Source organism: Jaculus jaculus, chromosome 11 (genome assembly GCF_020740685.1).
Source record: "Jaculus jaculus isolate mJacJac1 chromosome 11, mJacJac1.mat.Y.cur, whole genome shotgun sequence".
NCBI classification, from domain to species: Eukaryota; Metazoa; Chordata; class Mammalia; order Rodentia; family Dipodidae; genus Jaculus; species Jaculus jaculus.
The window spans coordinates 106,433,791-106,458,349 of NC_059112.1; the positions used below are offsets into that span (position 1 = coordinate 106,433,791).

A 24,559-nucleotide genomic window follows, 5' to 3' on the forward strand; every position below is an offset into this window, starting at 1 on the left:
CTTACATTCTCTTTGAAGCTCATATGTGAAGATGAGTGTCCATGAAGACATGACACTGGTGCCCCTGCATACTGCCCATGGGGATATAAAACAGCGTGGCTGGTGTGTAAAACAATGATGTCTCAAATCCATTCACGTCAGAATGACCACGCAACTCAGTGGTTTTCCTGGGACAATGCACAAGAGAACTGAAAGCCCAGCCTTGCACTGTCCCTTGGGTCATGGGATTGTGGCTGTGTTATTCGTGGTGGACCAAAGCTGGAAACAAGCTGGTGTCCATGGATGGATGGCACTTAGGGATAAATAAAGGTGGTCCATACTTACAGCGGTGTGGTATTTGAACTCATGTAGCCACATGAGTGAAGCTTTAGGACATTATACGATATGTAATGAGCCAGTCATCACAGAAATTATAGTGAATAATTTTGTTCACACAACTATTATAGACTGAATCAAGTTCTGGAGTTACCTTGTTGCTGGCACAAAGCACCTGACCCACCAGTATGGGGGAGGAACGGGTTAATTTTGGCTAACAGACTCAGTGGGAAAGTCCATGATGTCATGGAAAAATGTGACATGAGCAGAGGCTGGACATCACCTCTTGGCCAACCTCAGGTGGACAGCAGTAACAGGAGAGTGTACCAAGCACTGGCAAGGGGAAACTGGCTATAATTCATTAGCCCAGCCCCAACAATACCCCTCAAACAAGGTTCCAATTCCCAAATTGCCATCCTCTGGTGATCAAGCATTCAGAACATGAAGTTAATGGGAGGCAGGGCACCTGAATCAAGCCACTCCAGGGTCTTTCCAAAATTTATATGTTGAAGCCCATAGAATTTACCTTCTTTTTTGCTGATGCCAAAAGTATCTGAAGGGAAGAATTGGTGCATTTTGGCTTTCAGTCTTGAGGAGAAGGTTAAACATACTAGGGAAAGCATGGCAGAGCAGAGGCTGGGCATCATGTCTTGTCATATCAGCTTGGCAGTAGCAGCAAGGGTGAGGGCGCTCAGAACACCCAGGGAGTTGGACTAATCAACCTCAAGGCTTGCTCCCACAACAACACCTCTTCCAGCAAGGCTCCACTTCCCAAGCATTCCACCAGATGAGGATGGAGTAAGAGAGTTAATCACAAACAGTTAAGGTTCTGGGGCCATTGCAAACCATTACAAAGTCCCAGTCTCCGGCTTTTCTCTGTTTGGAATCTAGGCTTCCAGGGAGGTTTTAAGGTTAGATTAGGTCATGGATGCTTAAGGATGCTTAAGCCAGCTGGACTGGTGCCTTCAGAATGGGCAAAGAAGAGACCTGTGACCACTTTCTCAGTGGAGATAGGCAGTAGAGAGGTCTTTCTAGAAACCAACTCTGATATCATTTTGACTTTGAATTTCCAACCTCTGGAATTCTGATGAAGCTAATTTTGTGTGTGTTTATGTGTATGTTCACACTGATACACTTACGTGTGTGTGTGGGTAAGGGCGTGACATTGGCACAGGTGTGTGTGTGTGTGTGTGTGTGTGTGTGTGTGTGTGTACGCGCGCATGGACCTGAGGAGGCCACAGGATAATCCTTTAGACAGGGTCATATATGATCCATTGCTTTTGAGACAAGATCTATCATTGGTATGGAGGTCATCAAATAGGCTAGACTAGATTGGCTGGCTAAGGAGCCTCAGGGACCCGCCTGTCTACCAAGGCTTCCTCCTGGTTCTGGAATTGTGGGCACCACCATTTTTACATGGTGTCTGGGGTCTTTATGCTTACACAGCAAACACGTTTCTGACTGAGCTATATCCCCAGCCCTGGAAAGTTCTACTTTTTGCTACCCCATCATGATACTTTATGAAAATGTTGTTGGTGGACTGATAAAATGAGTAATGCTTGGAGTAAAACAACTCACAGAGACAGGAAGTAGAAAGGTGGTTGTCAGGACTGGAGGAGTCAGAGTGGGGAGGGAGTGTTTAATGGGTCCAGAGTTTCAGTCTGGGAAGATGAAAAGCACTAGAGATGAATACTGACAATGGCCACACAAGTGTGAGTGCAGTTAATGTACTGAACGGTGCACCTAAAAGTGGCGAAATGACCAGTGCCCTGCATTTTACCGCAATAAGGAAATAAAACTTGCCTTCCTCATTGTCCTTAGCACAAGCTGCACATTTTCCTTTGATCTCCCCTACCTTTCCCTCTCTAACTGTCTTTGCCTGAACAGTCCTCCTTCCTCCTGCTAAACTGTGCCAAAGCATCATCTGGGGTCTTTGCAGATGCATATTTATTGCTTACACTGCCCCACCCCAGGGTCTTTGGGGCCCATGGTGGACTGAATGTAAAACATCCCCCGTAGTCTCATGTGTTTTGAATACTTGGTACTTAACCAGGGGCAGTTTGGAAGTGGAGCCTTGCTGGAGGAGGTGTGTCATTGGGCGTGGACGCTGAAGTTGATTAGTCCAGCCCACTGGGTGTTTAGAGCTAGTTCACTCTTGCTCCTTCCTCTCAGCCTCTGTTTTAAGATGAGGCACCCATCTCTGCTCTGCCATGCTTCCCCTGCTAAGAAACTTCCCCTCTAGACTCCGAGCACGAATAAACCCTTCCCTCCCGCCAGCTGCTTTTGGTTGGGGGTTTCCTCCCAGCAGGGACAAGGTAGCTGCTACAGGACCCACCCAGTACCTTCTCTTAGGCATTAGCTAAGTGGAGACTTTGTTTGAAATGTAAACACGTTTGAACATTTCTCATCCCTTCCCCTGGAATTGTATTTCTTCATAGCACTTATTTTCTTCCACATAAAAGTTCCTGATCTTCCTTTTGTATTTCCTGTCTTTGCTGGAATAATGTAGGCATCACCAGGACAGGATCCTTGGTGTGTTTTGTATGAGGGTGAGTCCCATGCATCAAAGTCCAGGTCTAACAGTCACCAAGTGATGAATGTTTACTTCATGTAAGAGTAAACGAATGTCACGATTGCTTGTGTGGGAGCAACCTTCATTTCATCTGGAAAATTCTTTGCAGACAGAAACCAGAGGAATCTTATCTTTTTCTCATCTTTTCATAAGAAAAAAAAAATTAGTCCATTAAAATTGGTGTGTAAGAAATAAAACTGGATGAATAAAAAACTGAGTGAATAATTGGATGAAGTGTGGATGGAAGAGTGAGTGAATGAGCTGGTAGATGAATGGCGGATGGGTGGCAGGTGAGGTGAGTGGATGGAAGAGACACAGGTAGATGAGCACGTGAATCGCTGGATGGACTCTCCTCTACTTGGAATAGGAAGGACTTAAACCAAATGGAGAGAAATCCCTCCTGATATGAATGAAAGTCTTAGGAGTAAAGGGGAAGGTAATAATTTGATGAGACCCCAGCTTCTTTTGGTTAGAGCCTCTGGTCCTTCACCCCACATCTGCATGCAATAAAACATACTTGTGACACCCATGTGCCTCTAATCCAAACACCATGGCTTATACTAAAAAAAAAAAAAAAAAAATCACTATAAAAAGCAATGACGTGAGAAAGAGCTATTGGGAGTGTCAGCACATTATTGTTGAAAAGGGCACCTCAACGACATCATGAAATGTTCTCTGACCACCAATCTCACTCCTGTACTCTGTCTCTCTCTTTTTCCCAGGATATCAAAGCCAACTGCAGTACCTGCGTGGAAATAGAGGACAGAAAGGTAAGTCGATATTTTTCATCTTTCTGGTCTCAAACACAACACAAACTCTCCAATTGCAACCCAAGTGTCCAAGGAGCGCCTCAGTGAACAACGGCTTCCAGGTAATTTGTACACTGACATGAGATACTGGAAGACAGTCACAGTTTGAAATGGTCATCATTTCTCACTCTTGCAATCTGTGTTATTTCTAATGGCTTCAATATAAAGGGTGTAATGTGATTAGCTTTGTAAAAAATTGGTGCTGATTTTTTATTGTTGCCATTTTACTATCCTTTTGATGAAGAACACTTGCTGATTCTTCATGTCATAATTTATATAAACATGGCTGATGCTTTTTGTATTATGCATTTCAATATGTAACATTTCATTTTATTAAGACAATGGATATTGCTGGGTTTCCCAGACTATGGCTGTATGTATCTGATTCAGGTATTTTTACTGGAAAAAGAGCTTGCCTCAACTTCTACCATGACTTATTCACACAAGCATTAACTTCCTATAAGTGATTTGAGGTGCGGATTATTTCCTACATATCTAAGTGCCCTACCCCATTTATCTTCTTTGTGATACTTGGTCTGGATGCCTTCAGGTACTAACTGTCAGGCTGGCTTTTATTGTTGTTGTTGTTGTTTTGTTTTGTTTTAATAACTTCAGTCTTGTATTTAGCATGTGTATACATGGATGGTATACACACGTGTGTGGATACATGCTGTTATCTGTGTTGGTTCACAAGTGTGTGGAGGCCTGAAGCTGACATTAAGCATTTGCCTTAATTGCTCTCCACTTTCATTTTTTTATTTATTTATTTTTATTAGATAGGGACATTTTTAGTATGTAAACAACACACACTGGTACCATCCTTTCCCTCTTCCCTGCCCCTTTTCTGAAGAGGCCCCCCTCACTGAGGATGCAGGTCAACCCCATGGGGACTGTGGGTCATGCATTGTGGAGGCAGCAGTCAGTTATGGGGAGAGGCAATGTCTCTGTGCAAAATGTCCCAACTTGTGGCTCTAAAAGTCTTTCTACCTCCTGTTCTGCAAAATTCCCTGAGCCATGTTGGGTGCATTTTAAGTCTACTTCAGTGATGGACACTTACTTAGGAGCCTCTGGATCTCTCTCTGGTTTGGTAGGTGTTGAGTGTCCTCAGTGTCTATCTCCTTCACCCTTGGATTGAAATCAGATTCACAAAGAAAGCAGCACTCTTTCTCATTTCCCCAGTTCCTCTGTGGTTTCATCTGGGGCTGGGGTGGAGTGTGCTGGGTCATTAATCTCAGGAATAGCTCCTGTCTGACAAAGAGAAGCAGATTCTCCAATGGAGACTTAAATCAGCACCGGTTAAATGGGATAACCATTATTAATTTAGAGAGAACTTAAAAGGTGTAGACCCCCTTATAGCCCAAGATTAGTGGGTGCTTGACAACGTAAAGCAAAATTGTTATCTGGATATGATTCTGACTTGTTTCCCAGTTTTCTTTCCACTGAGCAGATCTATTGGCCAATCCAAGACCCACCAGGCTGTGTGCCACTATTGCACTTGTGTGAGCGTCATGTCAGGGTGTTTGCTTCATTGTCACTTAGACTTTGAGTTCCTCCAACAGATGTTGGCCATGTTCCCCTGGTGGCTTATGTAGCACCTTCCAGCACCAGATGGGCTAATTGTCTTGGAACTGGCCCCCTTTCTGATAGCAACCAGGTATCTCCATGGTCTGTGCTGACGTCTTCAGCAGTGGGTCTTACCATTAACTTCTGGTGAGTCATCAAGTGCTCTAACTGCAGGATTGCCTTGATTGTTTCGGGAGGTCTAGTAGGCCTTTCTGATCAACAGCTCATTATGAGTTCAAACCACATCCTGGTACAGGGAATTATAGGTCAGTGCCAAAGGAGAAGAAAGAAGAAAAAGAGAAGGAAGCAAAACAGAAGAAATTTTAGGTTAGGCTTCATCTCACTGTCTCCAGGGCCCTTCAATTCAGGTGCTCCCCCTGAGGTCCTCTTGAGGGTTCCACCTTTTAGTCTAACTTCCAAGATATAGGATTCTACATATGGTTTCAAGTTAGGTTCAGTTTTGTGTCTCCCCTGCCCTTTCCCTTACCCCAAGCCCTACCCTCCCTATTGCCCAAGTCTCAAGATGCTATTCAGATATGTCAGCAACTTGGGCTGATTCAAGTTAGGAACCACAAATGAGTGAGACCAGGCAGTGATTGTCTTTCTGTGGTTTTGTGAGTTCATTTAGAATGATCTGTTCCAAGTTCAAATATTTTTGTACAAATTTCATTGTGTCATTTTTTGCTTACTACTGAGTAGAATTCCATTGTGTAGATACACCACATCTTGGTATCCATTCATCCAGTGATGCACACATGGGTTGATTCCAGTTCTTAGCTATTATGAATTGAGCAGCTATCAGCATGGTTGAGCAAATATCTCTGTACTGAGATGTGGAGATTTTAGGGTAAATGCTCAGCAAGGGAATAACAGGGTCTGTTGGTAGCTCTACATTCATCCTTTTCAGGAGTCTCCATATTGATTTTCATAGTGGTTGTACCAGCTTGCATTCCCACCAACAGTGAATGAGTGTTCCTATTTCTGCACATCCTCACCAACATTTGTTTCCATTTGATTTTTTTTTTTTCTTTTGAGGTAGGGTTTCCCTGCAGCTCAGGCTGACCTGGTATTCACTATGTAGTCTCAGGGGGGCCTTGAACTCACGGTGATCATCCTACCTCTGTCTCCCAAATGCTGGGATTAAAGGCGTGCACCACCACACCTAGCGGTTTTCATTTGATTTTTTTAAAGTATATTTTATTTATTTATTTGAGAGAGAAAGAAAGAGGTTCAGGGAGAGAGAATGGGTATGCCAAGGCCTCCAGCACTGCAAATGAACTCCAGATGCATACATCTACATGTGCATCTGGCTTACGTGGTTCCTGGGGAATCGAACCCAGGCCCTTTGGATTTGCAGGTAAATGCCTTAACTGCTAAGCCATCTCTCCAGCCCTTCATTTGATTTTTTTAATGTTTTCTATCCTTACTGGGGTAAGGTAGAATTGCATAGTTGTTTTAATTTGCATTCCCTAATGGTTAGGGATGTTCATCACTTTCTTAAGTGTGTGTTAGCCATTTGTAATTCTTCCTCTAAGTTCTCTGCCCCACTTTTGGAGTGGGATGTTTGATTTTTTTTAATTGTTTAGTGTTTTGAGTTCTTTGTAGATTCTAGATATTAGGCTTCTGTCAGTGGAGTCAGTGGTGAAGATTTTCTCCCATTCAGTGGGTAATTTATTGATTCTGCTTATGATATGTTTGTGCAAAAGCATTTTAGATTCATGAGTGTTGAGTGTTTGTTTAATTTCCTGGGCTACTGGGGTTTTGCTCAGGCATTCTTTCCCCAGTCCTATATTGTGTGCTCTCCACTTTGATTCTGGCAAGTACATTACCCACTGAATAATCTCCCCAGCCCCTATTTTCAGTCTCTTTTGACAAAAGTTCACCGAAGTTGCCATGACAAATACAACCAAGCAGATCAGATTTTCTCCTCAACATCTTATGTGGCTGAAAGAGGTCACATAAAGGTATAAATTTAGACTTCTGGGTACTTTGGCCATCCTCCACAAGCTAGAAGGATGTTTCTCTTTGTAACTGTGATATTCCTGTGCCATGAACTTGCAATTTCAACATGAGGTTTTGAGCTGTCACTTTGTGATTCTAGGGCATGCCCGCTGACTGGAGGACTTCTGAAGACAGAATTTTGTTTTAAATAAGAAGCAATTGTCATGCCTAGTATTTTTACTAAAATAAGAAACTTTCCTTAAAACTTCCATAATCTCAATCCACTATTCCCTGTGTCCTTCTCTCTTGGATTCCCTTCCACTGAACCCACCTCTTCTTTCTTTCTATTCCCACTTCTATTTTAATGTCTTCCTCCTTTCCCCTTCTTCTATCACCCATAATAATATGTCAGTGGGATCATCAATATTGTGCAGGATATTGGCAGCCACAGTGAGATCGGAAACGCAATTACCACTGTGTCTGGAAGACTGCTGCAAAGAGCCCTTCCCCGTGCTTTTGCTCTTTAATTCTTCCCGCCACCTCCTGAACTATAGTCTTTGACCACCCGTGGGTGCAGTGGAGTTGTCTACTTCCTGCTGGACACTCACTCAACTGTCTCTTCTTCCCAGCACGTTGAAGAATTTTGAATCTCACCCCATAACCGCTAGTGGAGGAAAGAGAACTTTTCTAACCAAAAGCGAGAGCAGCACTAACATGTGGACAGACTTTGGTGAAGGCACCCTTTTATGGAGGCTGTTGAAGAGAATAAACACAATAGCCCAAGTCCACGGTGCCCCGTTCTAGCTTTGTCAGGGCCCGGGGCACATGGTGAGGCACCACTGTGAGGCTGCAGCTCGTGCATGTGGATAGGTTAAGATGGGGACACATGGGATCGTCACTTCAGTGGGATGTGTGCTCGCTGCCATTCCCTGGGGCCTCGGCCAATTCCAGCCGTCCAGCTCATGTGGCAGTGCTCCAGAGGCCGATTCTCTTCCGAGGGTAAAGGGGTCTGACGTCCTGCGGACTTCTGTGCTGCCTACAATTTTCTTCTCTACTGTAGCTTGGTTTTGTGTTTAACTTCTATCTGGTAGAATTCGGAATAAACTTCATTTCCATCATTAAGAAGGTCGATGTGTTGGTATATGGCTCCGGGGAAACAAGCCCCATTCTGCTCCACCTGCCCAAAGTGCCTGGAGGTGTGTCCGTACATCCGTCATCATGGTCCAGGTCTCTGGGTGGCTGTTTCTTCATGCTTTGGTGGGAGGAAGTGTGTGCTATCTTGTGTGTAGCTTTAGCTCTCCTGGAACTATTGGAACACAGGCATGCGTGCCCATACATGTGCACACACACAAACATTTTGGGCACTGTGTAATATTATGTGGGTCTTTTTCAGACACTTCAGGTAAAACCTGCTTTCTAAAGGGTTTCTTATTTGCTTCCTGAGCTGGGCTTGGTGTGACTGATTCACACATAAACAAACAGTTGGTAGTAATTAATTGCTGATGAGTCATGTTTTGTTTGCTAAGGACTTTAAATCCTGTCTATCATGGAAGTTTACTTATTTATTTTTATTTTTGTTTCTTTAGAAATGCTCAGTAATGTCATTATTACATTTGGGCTATGGCGTCTCTGGTCTGTTAGTAGGGTTTTAAGTGTGAGAGGTACCTCCCTGCCCTGGAGTGTTCTCTTTTCATGAAAAGTACCAATGTAAACACAGAGGGGCAGCATCCAGCGCCCTCAGCAGAAGAGTCCATTCTGCTGTCTTTCTGCCCCGAAGGGGACCTGAGGCCATGCGGGGAGGCAGTGTCTGTAGCAGTGAACTGACCTTCATCTGCTTCCAACAACAGACTCTGATCCTTTTGCCATTCTGATATAAAATTGTGGAACTTACCCACTGTATGGATGTCAATTGCTCTGTGTGTGTGTGTGTGTGTGTGTGTGTGTGTGTGTGTGTGCATGCGCGTGCACGATCACATACATGTGTGCCTGAGCCTCTCTGCAACAACCTAAATGCTTCAGGCAAAATCAGTAATTTGATAAAGTAGAGCCGAAGTGACAAGAGATGACAAAGGTGCCAAGCTGAAGAGCAAACCTGTCTCTAATGCGGCAGCCCCTGGCCTGGATAGATCTCTAAAACTGCTTTGTGGAACTGGTGGGGTTCTCTCTCAGGCTCAAGTCCTTTTAGTGAAGAAAGCTTCATAGAGCGAGCCCCTGCAGGATGCAGGCACATCCAAAAATAACGTTGACATTTTTCCCTATATTCATGTTATTTTGTCTTTTTCTTTTTTCCTTATCTTCCCTGGCTTTCTATCTCTCCCATATGATCCTACATGTCCAACTGCACCTTGGCCTGTATGTCACTGATTAGCTTCTCTATTCAGGCATTTTTAGGAATATTAGGCTTTCCCTGTATAAACCCTCTGGTTTTCACATCTTCCCCCATGCTCTTAGCAAGTAGAGTTGTTTACTGAAGGATGAGCCTTGTTCTCATGGCATCATGAGCCCACAGGACAATGGAAGACACACCTGGGATCCCAACAGCTGAAAACAGCTGCCTGAATATAGAGACCAGATGTCTTTCTTGGTCTCCACCCAGCCTAGAGTCCATGGAAGACTCCTGATGGAGTAAAAGACCATGTCTCTTGTTCACTGTTTTACTATATTTCTGAATTCTCAGTGCCTCTTTTATAAAAGGCCAGCAGTAAGCTACAAATTATTTGGAAAACCTTGCCTTTTTAAAAAATAATAATAAACTTTGGGGCTGGGTGTCGTGGCACACACCTGTATTCCCAGCACTCAGGAAGCAGAGGTAGGAGGATCGCCATGAGCTCAAGGCCACCAGGAGATGACATGGTGGATTCCAGGTCAGCCTGAGCTAATGTGAAACCCTACCTCAAAAAATAAACTTTGTATTGACAACCTCTGTTCATATAGACACTATATCATGATCACAGTCCCTTCCCACCACCCTCACTTTTCTCCCTTCAGAATCTGCCCTTCACTGAGTCCCTGATCCAACTAGTCTTTCTTCTCATTTGATGTCATCATTTTTTTTCTCTCCTATTATGCAGGTCTTGTGTAGGTAGCATCAGCCACTGTGAGGCCAGGAACACTACAGCCTATTTATATCTCGTAGACAGTATTGTAAGCACTCTTCCCCTTCCTTTGACTCTTACATTCTTTTTGCCACATCTTCCATAACATTACCTGAGCTTTGCAGGGTGTGATAGAGATGTCCTATTTAATGCTAGCATTCCACTGTCACTTCGTCTCAACATTTGGTGAGTTTTGAGTCACCCCCGTGAAAAGTCACTGTCATATGAAAAGAGAAGCTTCTCTAACCAAAAGTGAGAGTAGTATTAATATATGGCTATAAACATAGGCATTTAGAGGGAAGTTTGGTGGGTGTGATTTATCCATTTTGCCAGATAACAGCAGTAGTTTCCCCACTAGGACTTATGACCTCCTCAGCCATAGGCTTTTGATTAGGTTTCAGTACCAGTCATGAATTCTTTCCTGTAGACCAGGCCTGAAGTTGAATTAGAAATAAGTTGGTTTTCTGCCAGTCATGGTGGCACATGCCTTTAATCCCAGTACTCAAGAGGCAGAGGCAGGAGGATCACTGTGAGTGCAAGGCCACCCTGAGACTGCATAGTGAAGTCCAGGTCAGCCCGAGGTAGAGTGAAATTCTATCTCAAAAAAAAAAAAAAAAAAAAAAGAAAAGAAAAGAAAAAAGAAAAAATTAAATTTGTTTTCCATCAAACAGATACACCACCATTGCACCAGTTGGTACGTTTGGCCTCTCCAGCCAGCCATAAAGCTTATAGGGTCCACTGCTGGTTAAGACCATTAATGACTTTTCTCCCCCAATACCCTGCACAACAATTTCCAGCATCCTCCCAGCTAGTCACCAGGGAGGAGGCTTCCAGCTCAGCTTGGCCTGATTCCACGGTGGCCTGCAGCCCAAGCACGTGGAGTGTTCAGCAAGAGGGTTTTCTAGTTCTGGAAAGCATTGCTTTCTTGTGTGTGTGTGTGTGTGTGTGTGTGTTTGTGTGTGTAGTTTTTACTTAGAGAGAATGGGCATACCAGGGCCCTGAGCCACTGCAAACAAACTCTAGATACATGCACTCCCATTTGCATTTGCATCTGGATTATGTGGGTTCTGGTGAGTTGAACCTGGGTCCTTAGGCTTCATAGGCAAATATTTAACCACTAAGCCATCGCTTCAGCACTGCTTTCTTGTTTTGGAGAACTCCATGGCACATTTTATGACGTGCTTGTATTTTACGTCCTATCTTTTTTTTTTTTTTCTTGCTACCAATCTTGTTAATTAGCAGGGCATATTTGAATGGGGCCCTGACAGTCATTCAATAATTCACTCATTTTGCCATTGTGGGATGTGTGTGTGTGTGTGCATGTGTGTGTCACATTTGTGTGCCTGTGTGGACACGTGTGTGGGGGCCAAAGGACAGCTTCAAGTGTTAGCCTGAAGAATGCCGCCCACCACCTTTGATGAGACAGGATCTCTCATTGGCCTGAGCGTGCCAGTCAGGGTAGGGCTGGCTGGCCAGGGAACTCCAGGGATCCTCTTGTCTCTGCCTCCTCAGCACTGGGCATGCAGGTGCATGCTGCTATGCCTAGTATTTTATGTGAGTCCTGGGGACTAAACACAGGTCCCCATGCACGTAAGGCAAGCACTTCAATGACTGAGCTATCTCCCCAGACCTCTTCCTGACATCTCCTACAACTTCCTGGGTGCCACAGGGAGATATGAAATGTCCGTAATGCTACACTGCAGTGAGAGGTGGAAGCATAAGCTCTTCCCACAGAGGAACATCATGAGCCAAAGTGATTCGGGGGACAATCGTGGGAGGTAACCCATCACCTCTTCAGACGCTGAGTGGCCCCTTGCACGGCCACACAGGCTTGACATTTACAGCAGTACATTTCTGCTGGGGAGCTGGAGCATTTACATTCATTTTATTTGTGCTAGAAAATCCATCTGAATTTTAAAACGCTTATGAAGACTTTGATTCAGGTGATGGGAGGCCGAGGCTTGGTTGGGGAAAGAGTCTGTCAGGAGAAGGGGAGAGCCAATTCATCAGTGGGTAGAAACACAGACAGAGCTTCCCTTCGCCACTTACCACTTGGCCTGCCCTGACTCAGCAACTTCAGATCTATTTAAAATTTCACAGAGCAGTGTGGGGAAGTTTCAATGTTATGATGAGTTTCAGATTGGGTGGGATTCAGGCTGTGGTGGGGGAGATATACTGACCTAAATGTCATGTTTAATGCTGTCAGTTCAGACTGAATCTTTATGCCAAACTGGCTTTAGAAGAGACATTTTATGTAGTCCCGAGTGCCTGTTTCAGCAGATATGAGAAGGAGCAATCATTATTGTTTCTACTTAGCCCTTGGAAAAATGGAAGTTCAGATAAGAGAAATGTCTTGCCTGAGATATGCAAGGGCCTCACCCAGTCAGGCTTTGAACTGGGTCACAGACCTGGAGGCTATGCCTCACAGACAAACAAACAAACATTGAATTGATAATATCTGAAATTGTACTTCCCAGCTGATGGATTTCTACCTGGATCTACATCTTCCTTGACAAGCAAATACTCAGGTGCTCACCTTGGAGCAAGCTTTTTTTCCTTGCCTTTTGATGCTGGCTGCCTCACAATAGAGATTCTTCACATTCTCAACATTCCTATCCCTCTCTGAGCTACTGGCACTGGGAATGGAGCATGCCAGGTTCTCTTGTGCCTGCCCTGAAAGCCAAGAGGTCTGATATCAGTTTCGAAAGACCTCACCTGAGTTCCTAGCTTTAGTTATTTCAGCAGGGTGTGTGCATGGATTGGACATTCTGGGCTTGAGACTCAGGTGTCTATGCTGGTAGTGGCTAGAACCATAAACAGTGGAGTCCAGGTCCTGAGTTTACATCCCAGTTCTCATGTAGCAGCTCCATGACTTTGAGTGGCTTTCTGACCCCATCTCAGTGTTCAAACACCTACCTGGAAGTTAATAGAATCCTCTTGGAATGATGACTTGGAATGGGTAAGAACTGGTAAGGTAGTCATGAGGGGTAGAGCATGTCATACCCACCTGATGCAAAACAAGATCTCATCCCACTGTAGCTGCTCTCATCTTATACTTGCTGGTATCCAAAACTAGAGTCGTTCTATGTGTGGTAGTTTAAATGTGAAACACTCCCATAGCCTCGTGTTGTTTGGATGCTTGGTCCTTAGCTGGTGGCAATTTGGAAGGTAGAGCCTTGCTAAAGGAGGCACATCAGTGGGGGCAGACCTTGAAGCTTATTGGTCTAGTCCTACTGGGTGCTGACTAGTTAGCTCTCCCTTGCTGCTCCTTCTCGTCTGCTGTGACAAGATGTGACACCCAGCCTCAGCTCTGCCATGCCATGATAAAACTTCCCCCAGAGCTTGTGAGCTAGAAGAAATCCTTTCCCCCATAAAGTGCTTTTGGTTTGATAGTTTGTCAGTAACTGCAACACTTTACCACTTAACTTTTGAAACTGAACAAATGTGTGGTCCAACAGATAAGAAACCAAGAGGATTTGGGAGTTGTTGGACATACATTGCAAAAGAAGAGATGCTGGACATAGATTCGGACATAATAAATTCACCTGTAGGCTAGGTTGTGGCAGTAGCTGCAAATTAATGAGGGAGTTTGTGATGAGGGCAGAATTATATGAAATAATGCACATTTTGGTGACCTGGAGAAGATGGCTCATCTCCAGGGAATTATCGTCCCTCTAAGTTGACTGTGTGGGAGATGCGACTTGGGAATCCTCCTGTCTCATCCTCCCAAGTATGGCATGACAGGTGTGCCCACCAGGACTGACTTGGATGGAGGAATGTTGAACAGGTCAAGTTTATGATAACACAGTAAATTGGTTGCTGTCAGGAGTTGTGGGTTAGCAAAAGGGTCAAAGGACTCAAGCCTTCACCTGGAATATAAATACATTCTGGATAATAACACACACCACGGGGACACACATGTGATGCAGTGCATATTTGAAACTTTCGAAGTGCAAAGATCATCTCCAGTGTTTTCACCACAAACACACAAAACTATTACCGTGACCTAATGGATATGTAACTTGACTGTGGTGAACTGTTCATAATGTGAGCACATAGAAAAACAGGGCATTCAACACCATAAGTACATGAAATTTATATTTGCCAATCCCAGCTCCACACAGGCAGGGAAAAATAAATGCTCAAGCATAGGTCACAGATCTGAGAAGATGAGTGAGGTGCCAGGGGACGCTTAGTGGTCAGCGCTGGGTCAAAACAGGGAGCCATTCCCCTTGTCAGCTAGGTTTTACGTCTTCAGATGTTATCATTTATCATTTGGTTGTTATTTTTACAAACAAAAGTCAGAGGTCTCAGTATTAGTAACTGTCCTTGTGGCTGTGACAAAACACCTAACAAAAGTAATTCCAGGAACTAGGGTTTTTTTTTTTTTTCCCCTCACAGTTTAAGAAGGGACACAGGGGTTGGAGAGGTTGCTCAGTGATTAAGGCGTTTGTCTGCCAAGCCTAGGGGCCCAGGTTCAATTCCCCAGTGCCCACGTAAAGCCAGATGCACAGAGTGGCGCCTGCGTCTGGAGCTCCCTTGCAGTGGCTGGAGCTCTTGGTCTGTCTGTCTTCTCTCTTTCTCTTTCTACTTGCAAACTTACAAATGAATAAAAACTTTTAAAAAGAAGGGATGCAGTCCATCACAGTGGGAAGGCACGGTGGCAGGAGGGTGAGGCTAATGGTCACATTCAATCCACAAGCAGAAGGAAGAGAGGTGGATGCTGTCCGGCCAGCTCACTGTGCCCTTTGCACACAGCCCAGGACCAGCCCACACGGTAGCGGTACCCATATTCTGAGTGAATCCTCTCTGCACACTTATGCTGTTCTGGAAAGGCCCACATAGACACACCTGGAGGTAGGTTTCCATGGTGATTCCAAATCCCATTCATTATCAATCAAGATTAGCCATCCCAGTTTAGATGCTTGATAGTAATTTTTATCTTTTTATTTTATTTTATATTTTTAAAACTTTAGTTTTATTTATTTACTTGACAGAGAGAGAAAGAGGCAGAAAGAGGGGAGAGAGAATGGGTGCATCAGGGCCTCCAGCCACTGCAAACTAACTCCAGACACGTGCGCCCCCTTGTGCATCTGGCTTGGCGTGGGACGTGGGGAACAGAGCTGAAGTCCTTTGGCTTTGCAGGCAAAAACCTGCTAAGCCACCTCTCTGGCCCCGTAATTTTTATTTTATGTTTTTTTGAATTTTAGAGTTTTATTTGTTTGCACATAACAAAGGCCCTTTAAGATGGAGCAATGACTGAGACATATTCCCTTCCTGTCAAGTTTTCTTTGTTTCCATGGTTGAGAGTTCTCTCCTCACATACTTCAGTGAGCTAAAAAAAAAGAGTTTTTATTTATTTGTAGTGTGTGTGTGTGTGTGTGTGTGTGTGTGTGCGCGCGCAGTATGCTGTGTGTGTGCAGGCACATGGCATATGGAGGCCAGAGGAGAAGGTCAGATGTCCTCCTCTATCACAAACAAGGTCTTCACAGAGCAGAAACAACGTGGGCCAATGGTAGGTGGCATGTGGCCACACCCTGTGTGTTCAGGCTCCTCTGAGACCCTCATGCTCAGACATTACCTGCAGCCCTCAGTTGGCCTCCCCTTCCTGCTCCCGTGACAAGGGCCCCATCAGTGCTTCCCTTCTGAGACCGGCTGGGAGTTCTTTCCTAGACCTCTGCCCGCCTTTCATAGTCGACCTGCAGGTTCGCTCTTGTACTAAACTTGAAAATGAGACTTTAGGTGTGCTTTACTCTTTCATGTATTTTTGGAAAATTTGAGGAGGGTGGTGGTTGAAGGAGTGAAGGACAGGTGCAAGCTGATGAGCTTTCTATAACAGGTGCGGTGTCATGTTAAATTAGTCCCCAATGGGCGGGAACCCCGAGTGGCAGGCGATGAAGGGCTGTGCGCACTCCATGCTGCTACTGGCCCAGACACGTTCCGCAGAGCGCCCCGTGGGAAGCGGTGGGGTGGCCCCAAGCCGCAGGTCTGATTCACTTCCTGACAGCCTTGAAGCTGGCTGTGAGAAACTACTGCAAAGAACTGCAGGTGTGACAGAGGCAGGGAGCTGAGCTCAGGTTCTCAAAGACCTGGTTTTAACTCCAGCTAGCTAGCTTCCTGAAGGCATAACCTCTCAGATGCTCAAGTTCCCGTGGGAAAAGGAGAGGATTAAACACTTCTGAGGTCACTGGGGGGGGGCGCTTCATGAATGGACATAAAGGTCGGCCATTCTGGCTAGGTACGGGACATACTTTGAGTAACTACACCCTGCCTTATTTGTAATGCTTTACTTTATTATTTCATTTTATTTTATTTCACTTTGATACAAGGCCTCCCTGCAGCTTGGGCTGGGCTGGAGCTCTCGGTTGTAGCCCAGGAGGACCTCCAAGTCGACATCCTCTGGACATGGGGTTCTTTCTGTGTATTTGGGAGTACAGGTGTGTCCCATGGCTCCTAGCCTATTTACACTTTTGTTTATTTTCTTCCTATTCAGGAAGAAAAAAAATCTTTGACTGTCTTTGTTAGACCTTTGATGGGATCACACTTGGGGCCAGTTAATAAACAGTAAAGTACACAAGTTTCCACTGCAGATCAGGTCTCTGGTTACTAGCCTTGACTTCAGGCATCCTGTAGGTCATTTTGGCTGAAGAAGCACAGAGAGGGCTGGACAGCGGGGTTGGGGGTGATTTGCCTCTGGTGTCCACTCTGGTTGGTAGTGGCCTCATGGAATGCCCCTGCCTAGATAGCAGTCAGAGATTCTTCCAGAATGAGTGTGTGATTGATTAGTTATGCCTGCAGAAGGCAGAGGAAGGGGAACGCCAGTACATGTGTATGTAGTGGTTGTTCCTGGCATAGAACTCAGTGAAACAAAGCAAATCCTCTGTGTTTAAGTCCAAAGAGGAACAGACAATCCACTCATGCTCCCGTTCCTTTGAGCATGTCTATTTTTCTTGTTATGTATGGATGCAGCCTGTGCGGGCATTTTCATGGGTAGCACATGAGTTAAACCAAGTATCTCAGATAGGAACCTTATGTGTAGATGCAGTTGGCAAGGCTCTGGAGAACTGAGCATTGTGGATTGCACTGTGGTAATGACTCATCTGACTACAGCTTCAGATAAATAAGGCGCTGTTTTGATCCCTTAATTTTTAAAACTGTGATATGTCATCTCTTCACAGCCGTGTATGAACTGGGGGTGAGCTGCTTACATTTTAATACCATTAATTACAGCTATTATTTTCATCTGTCATTTGTTTTGCTTAAGAGAAGCGAGTCTGTTCTTTTGTGTAATTTTTAGTGTCGCTTCTCTCTCTAAACTCTGAATTAAAATGTATTTAGGAAATGCTTAATTAAGTGCAGAGCTATTTTTCGAAGATGGTTCTGTCATTTCTCTTCTCAAAAGAAAAAAAAATAAAGGTTTTCCTTTCATGATAAGCCTAGTGAGCATTAATTAATTTTTCTTTCTCTTTCATTGGTGTGTTTTATCAACGCCGCTTCTTGATATGCAGTTGGGTGATTTCACGCATTAGGTAGAAAGCATGCCTTGTCCACATGTGATTTACGTTGTCCTCACACTCTTGCCGAGCTCAGCTGAAATTTTCTTCTGTTGATGAAGGTCAGAAAGTCCCAGGATGATGCCACCCATCTCACCAACTAGGTTGCAGGAATGATGTTCAATGGCAGTAGCAAGGGAATCCAGGGGCGGGTTGGGGAGACAAGGACGCGTGTGTGTACACATCGGTGCACACCAGCACGTGTACATGCACACTCATGCATTTGCTGTGGTGAGCTTTTGTTTTTATTGCAGTGAGTTTTTTTTTTTTTTCTTTTTCCTGTTGTTGTTGGATATATTTCTTAGGCTTTTTCGCCAATTAGAGGTTAGAACTTGTTTTACAGATAGTCACCCAAAAAGCATAGTCTTTCCAGCTTTCTTGAAGCATATTGTCCAATTAAAACTGTATAATTTAAGGCATAAACTTGATGAATTCATATTTATTGTGAAAGAATTCCCATAGTCCCACTAATTAATGTGTCACCACCTGCCCTCTCCTCCCCCTCTTCTCTTCTAGGTTTAGTTCTCTTTCAGTTTTCTTCTTGAGGCAGTGTGACTCACTACGTTGCTCATGCTAGCCGCAAGCTCCCAGTCCTCCCTCCTCTGCCTCCCGAGGGCTGGGATTACAGGTGAACCCCACCCTACCTGGCCTCTGTCTTCGTTGTGCGTGAATGTGTTTAATGAGAAAACTCCAGGCTACGCTTGTAGAAGATTTCATGTCTTCTTTTATACCTGAAGAGCTTCCTAACGTTGGTCCTTTGGAAGAGATAAACTGGTAATGTGGCAGATGTCAGGCATCAGATGGTCACTGGGACCCAGCCAGGCAGAGTCACATCCAGCCAGGGAGGCAGAGAGCTTTCCTCTGTCATTTACTCAGCTAAATTACTGATGTCTGTGGTATCTAGAGAGCCAAGTCAGAGGAGGTATTGGAAGACTGCCTGTTCCTTTACCCTTCACTATGCGTGGAACCAAAGCTGCCTATTGAAGTAGGATCCTTGCTGGGTGTAGTGGCACACACCTGTAATGCAAGCGCTTCTTAGGTAGCAGAGGCAGGAGGATTAGGAGCTCAAGGCTTACATAGTAAGTTTGAGGCCAGCCTTGGTCATATGAAATACTGTCACCCCCACCAAAAAAATCCACAATATAAAAAATACATGCATAAAAGTAAGTTAAAGTGCTAAACTTTACTTTGAGGGCATGTGTGGTAGTTTGAATGAAATATGTGGCCAGTAGACTCAGTGTTTGAATACTTGGTCCCCAGTTGGTGGAAGTTGTATTTACCTTCTCATTGCTAGGACAGAAAACCTGCCTAGGAGCAGCTCGTGGGAGGAAAGGGCTTATTTTGGCTTACAGTCCCTGACGGCAGGGAAAGCATAACATGAACATAGGCTGGGCATCACGTCTTGGCCAACATCAGGTGGACAATAGAAGCAAGACTGTGTCAGACATTGACAAGGGGGAGCTGGCTATAGCACCCACAGGCTCCACCCCCAGAAACAGACCTCCTCCGGCAAAGTTGCAGTTGACAAATCACCACCAGCTGGGAACCTAGTATTCAGAACACTCCAGCATACGGAGGACGTCTCATTCAAACCACCACAGTGATGCTGAGGAGGGTTGTGAAGCCTTTGGGAGGTAGAACCATGCTGGAGGCCATGCGCCATTAGGACTTGTCTAGAGACTTATGAGTACAGCCCCCCCACTTGCCTCACTCACAGAGTTGCTCTTTCTATTTCTTCTGGGCTGATGTGGAGACGTGATGCCTGACTGTCTGCTCCTACCATGCATTCTCTGCCATGGTGCAGCTTCCTCTCAAAACTGTAAGATGGGGCTGGAGACATGGCTTAGCCATTAGGGCATTTGTCTGAAAAGCCAAAGGACCAAGGTTCAGTTGCCCAGGACCCATGTAAGCCAGATGCACAAGGGGCACCTGTGTCTGGAGTTCATTTGCAGTGGCTGCTGGCCCTGAAAGTCCATTCTTTGTCTGTGTCCTTCTCTCTCTCAAATAAATAAAAACATGTAAAAAACTGTAACCTTCCATAAGCTGTGTGTGTTTTGCCCCAGCAATAAAAGTAACTGCTACAGCATACATATTGGATTAGAAGTCTTTTCTTTGACAGAATCACCAAAGAGATGACTTTGCTTCCTTACTTTACCTTCCTCGAAGATGCCACTCAAAGGTGACCATCCACATAAGTTCTCCTGCTTTGCTCAACTACTTACTCTGTTGACTGAGTTCACAAGGCCACTGTCCATTGTTCAGCGTGTGTCCTGCCTTTTCTCATTGCACGTTGTCTCTGAAGCTCATCACATGGCCAGGTAGAAGTGAGTGTGACTATGCAGTTACCCTAACAAACAATTATGTGGCTTGATCACAGGTGTATCTCTGCTTTCATGAGAAGTGTTGATGTAACTGGACTCACTGGGGCTACCCAACACTTACCAGTGGTTATTAATCAAATTCAATGTCAGCACATGCTGGCCCGTCTACCTGCTCACATGTGGGTTGGAGAGAAACAGATGTGTTCATCTTTTACTTGGTCTGTATTGATGGGCCCCCAAGGACATAGGAGTCTTTTCCACACTTTTTTTTTTTTTTTGATCCCTGCTTACCATTGAGATTGACACTTAATTAGAGAATTGGGCATCAAAGTAAAATAAGTTCATAATTTGATTTGTTTGGTGTGTGAAGAATAGGGCAGGTGGGTCTAGGTGTGGTGGCAGTGGGGAGAAAGGTGAACCTGCACCTATGCACCTATACAAATATACGTGCATTCAAGATGAAGTCCAGAAGACCATTTGCTAACTCGCTCCAAGAACCATTCTTTTAATTTGTTGAATATTTTAGAGAATAATAATGTCTTTTAAAAATTAATTATAAAGGGTAATACCCTTTTATCCCCTCACACTGACTCCTATTACCCTATGGGCTCTCCTCAATGGGGTTATGTTATTCACTGTGGGGTCAAGAAGGCCTCAGTCAGTCTCTGTGGGGTAGCAGGGGAAAGCATGCCTCAGAGATTTGTTGATTTTTACACAGTACATAAACACATTTATTTTCTTGGTTGATGAAATGGAATCCAGAAATGTTAAATGTATTTCCAAGTTCACACAGTGGGTGATGGGCTAAAATTTGCATCAAGGTCAGCCCAATCTCAGACACTGTATAATTCATCATTCATGCAAGAAACTCCCACATTACATAGGAAGGTCAGCCAGCCGTGGTGGCACACTTTAATCACAACACTTGGGAGGCTGAGGTAGGAGGATCTCTGTAAGTTCAAGGCCAGCCTGAGACTACATAGTGAATTCTGGGTCAGCCTGGCATAGAGTGAGAACCTACTTTGAACCCTCTATCCAAAAAACCATACATAAATAATAAGTGTGGAATTGAAGTTCCTGTTGTGACATGTGACTGATCAGCCAGTAGCAATGCACACTTATAAAGATGTAGATATATGTGGTATATTTCCATAGTGACTAGAGTTCTTTATTACTCTAAGTTCAAAATGGACTTATTGCCCCCAAAAGGCAACCTACATCAAAAGCTCCAAAAGAGAAAGTTTTACAGATCCAACATAAATTAAGAGCACCATATCAAAAACATCAGGGAATTGGAATTAAATAAGAATTAAGCCTGAAGCAGAGTAATGACCCAGAAGTTCATTATATATCCTTACATATTCAATCAAAGATAAAAACTCATTAAAAGTATGTCTTTGATTAGGGAATGAGTCTGGACCACTCAGAAGTTGGATGGCTTTATCCATGGTCATGTGGGCTAAAGAATCTCTTCTCCTGACTTGAAAGACAGTGGACCATGTATTGATGATACCATTACAAAGGTGATTGATGGATAAAGGCATTGAGGAGAGATGGTAAATATTTTATATGTCAGTTTTCATTTATTACTAGACAGATTGATCAGTAAGGATCCATGACAATATCTAACCCAGTGCTACCAAGAAAAGATGTACCACCAGCCATACTTGTAATGTTACCATTCCTGGTAGCAGCATTACAAAGGTAGGAGAAATGAATGGATATCATTTTAAGAATATATTTTATTTAACCAATATATTTAAAATATCATTTCATCATGGCATCTATGTCATTGCTGCATATAAGTGGATACACACACGAACATATCCTGGCACTGTATTCTCCACTTAGAGCACATTTCAATTTGGACCAGCACCATTTTAAGAACTCAGCAGTGGACATTCCTCTATAATATTGGGCTATCTGGGCTTCACCCCATCCCACCATTCTCAAGCATGAGCAATACTTAGCTCCACTGAGCTGCTCTAAGTAGATATATGATCTGGGGAGCAAGGGAGATTGCTCAGTGGGTGGAGTGCTTGCTGCTCAAGTAGGAGCAGCTGAATTCTGACCCCCAGCCCCATGTAAGAGCTGAAGCTGCAGTGGACTTCTGTAATCCCAGCATGCCTATGGCACGATGGGAGGTAGAGACTGAACATTCTAGAAGCTTGCAGGTCAGCTAGCCTAGCAAAAAGCAGTGAACAGGAGAGCGTGCCTCAGACAAGGTGGAAGGTGAAGTCTCACGTTGGAAGCTACTCACACACCGTGGCATTTGTGTACGCACGCTCGCTCACAGAAGCATGTCGTCCCCCACAAGTGCATACTGATTTCAAACCATCTTGCTGTACATTGCGAAGGTCAGCCTTTATTGGCAACCTGACTGGATTTAGAGTTGCCTGGGAGACGAGTGGCTGCACCTGTCGGAGTGAGCGTGTTTCCAGAGAGGGTGAACTGAGAGGGGCAGACCCACCTTGAATGTGGGTAAGACCATCTCATGGGCTGCAAGGCCAGCCAGAAACAAGGGCTGGAGAGAAATCTGGGGGTACCCCACCATCCCCTTTCTCTGCTTCCAGTCACCACAAAGCGAGGTGCTCCCCTTGTTCAACAAACCCGCCCTGTGCCTCCTTTCCATGCAGGGCAAGTCCTGCTTGCCCTTGAGCCAAATGTAACCCTTCCTTCCCTAAGTTATTTCTGCCAATCAAGTTGTCCACAGTAATGGAAAGTCGGAAAAAATATTCAAGATTCGTAGAAGCATTTTTTTTCCAATGTAAATAAAAATAAACACAGACAAACCAAAGATTTGAAAAAGATCTCTTTAGAGGTTTTCTGATAAGAAGAGGGAGTTTTTATTCTTTGAGTGGATCATATATTCGTTTTTCCCTTAATGATGTGCTTTTGGGAAATACCATTTCTAAGTCACAAGATGTCCAGGAAGGACACAGGGACTCCTTTAATCCCCGTGTATCTCACAGTAGACGCTCTAACTGACTTGAGGGCTGCCGTCTTCCCCACTTTGAGCTCTGGAAGTTAATCACGGGCCATGAGTAGCTGATGAGGCTCCCTTATGTAGTTCGTCCTGGAGGCCAGCTCGGCCTTCGTTGCTGAGTGGCATGTAGCGACATTGCCAAGCGTAACCCTGTGTCCCACCATTCGTAGAGAAAGTCATTTTGGATGGTGCGTGGATGTGTCTGTAATATAATTGAATCATAGAGTGAGAATATAATCTCTTTTTCAAACTCATTTCAGTCTTTCACGTGTCACAGAAAACAGCTCTGGGTGTTGTTGTTATATTTCTAACACCTCTCAGACTGTTGCTAATCTTTTTGAATAGAGACAGGGAGGGTTAGCAGACAAAATATCCATCCAGTACTTAATAATTGAGAAACATCATGGTTTCAACCTGTTCATTTGTGATAGTCTATGTGACAAATTAGATGAGTTTTCAATTTGGCAATGTCATCAGGTAGTTTTTTTTTTTTTTTTTTCAGTTTATTAGGGCACAAGAGAGTCCACTGAAAGAAGGATAATAAGCTAGGTATTGTAAAGGTGACCTGCCCAGAAGACAGAATGGGTGTTGGTGATGTCAGTGAGCTGAAACCTGGAAGATGCCTGTCTGTGCTGGAGACGTTCAGCATTGGGGGGGGGGGGGGGTGTGCTCACTCCACATATCATTCATTGCTTCCATCACCTTTCCTGAACCTTGTCAGCATGGATGAAAGTGTCTGGTCATATATGTGGTCATGTGTTACAGATGTGGCACCTGAAATGCTTAGCTGTAGGCATGAACATTAGTCCTCTCTTCCAGAAGATGGCCTTATGATCTATGTTTTTTTTTGCTATGTATGAAGATTTGATTATGTCCTTTGCTCAGAAACTTGAAGGACCCAAGCCATCTGCCAGACAAGTCCAAAGTAACCACCCACAACATTCAGGGTGTTTGAATGCCCCTTGAGGAAGATAGGACGTGATCTCTGTCGATGTCTCTCCCCTCCTTTCTGCCATCCACTCATTTTAGGCTAGGGAACTACTCTAAATTCCTTCATACAAACTGGGATCTTAGTTGTTTACTTTCTGATCTCTCTCTAATGTGCTCCTGGAGATTATTTGAGAAAAATTTTTGTTTGAGAGGCAACACAGAGTGGTTAAAACGTTCACACTGGGATGTAATGCAGTTCAGCAAAGTTCTTCTCAGCCCTGTGGCCTTGGGGGCATCTCTGGAGCTTGGTCACTCTGAACTGTGGTTTTTCCACCTTTAAGATGTGGAAGCTACAGGGCGACCACTTCAGGCACAGGCTGAGAATGAAAAACAAGCTGGTGATTGGGATGGGATTGGTTGTACATCTACTCAATAATTGATAGTACTGTAACCATGACAACTGGCACCCTTCTC

General features: G+C 44.4%; 1 protein-coding gene across 22 annotated transcripts in view; it reads left to right on the top strand.

The window, feature by feature from the left end:
• Rbfox1 (RNA binding fox-1 homolog 1) overlaps positions 1–24,559 on the top strand; it is a 1,978,359-nt gene that overhangs the window by 1,023,679 nt on the left and 930,121 nt on the right. For all 22 annotated transcript variants that reach the window (XM_045161626.1, XM_045161611.1, XM_045161608.1 and 19 more), the window contains one exon: positions 3,610–3,657. Coding sequence is in view for 18 of the 22 variants with exons in the window: in XM_045161611.1 (XP_045017546.1) it covers positions 3,610–3,657 (48 nt within the window). In the remaining 4 variants the exon portion in view is untranslated. The remainder of the gene's footprint in view (positions 1–3,609; positions 3,658–24,559) is intronic.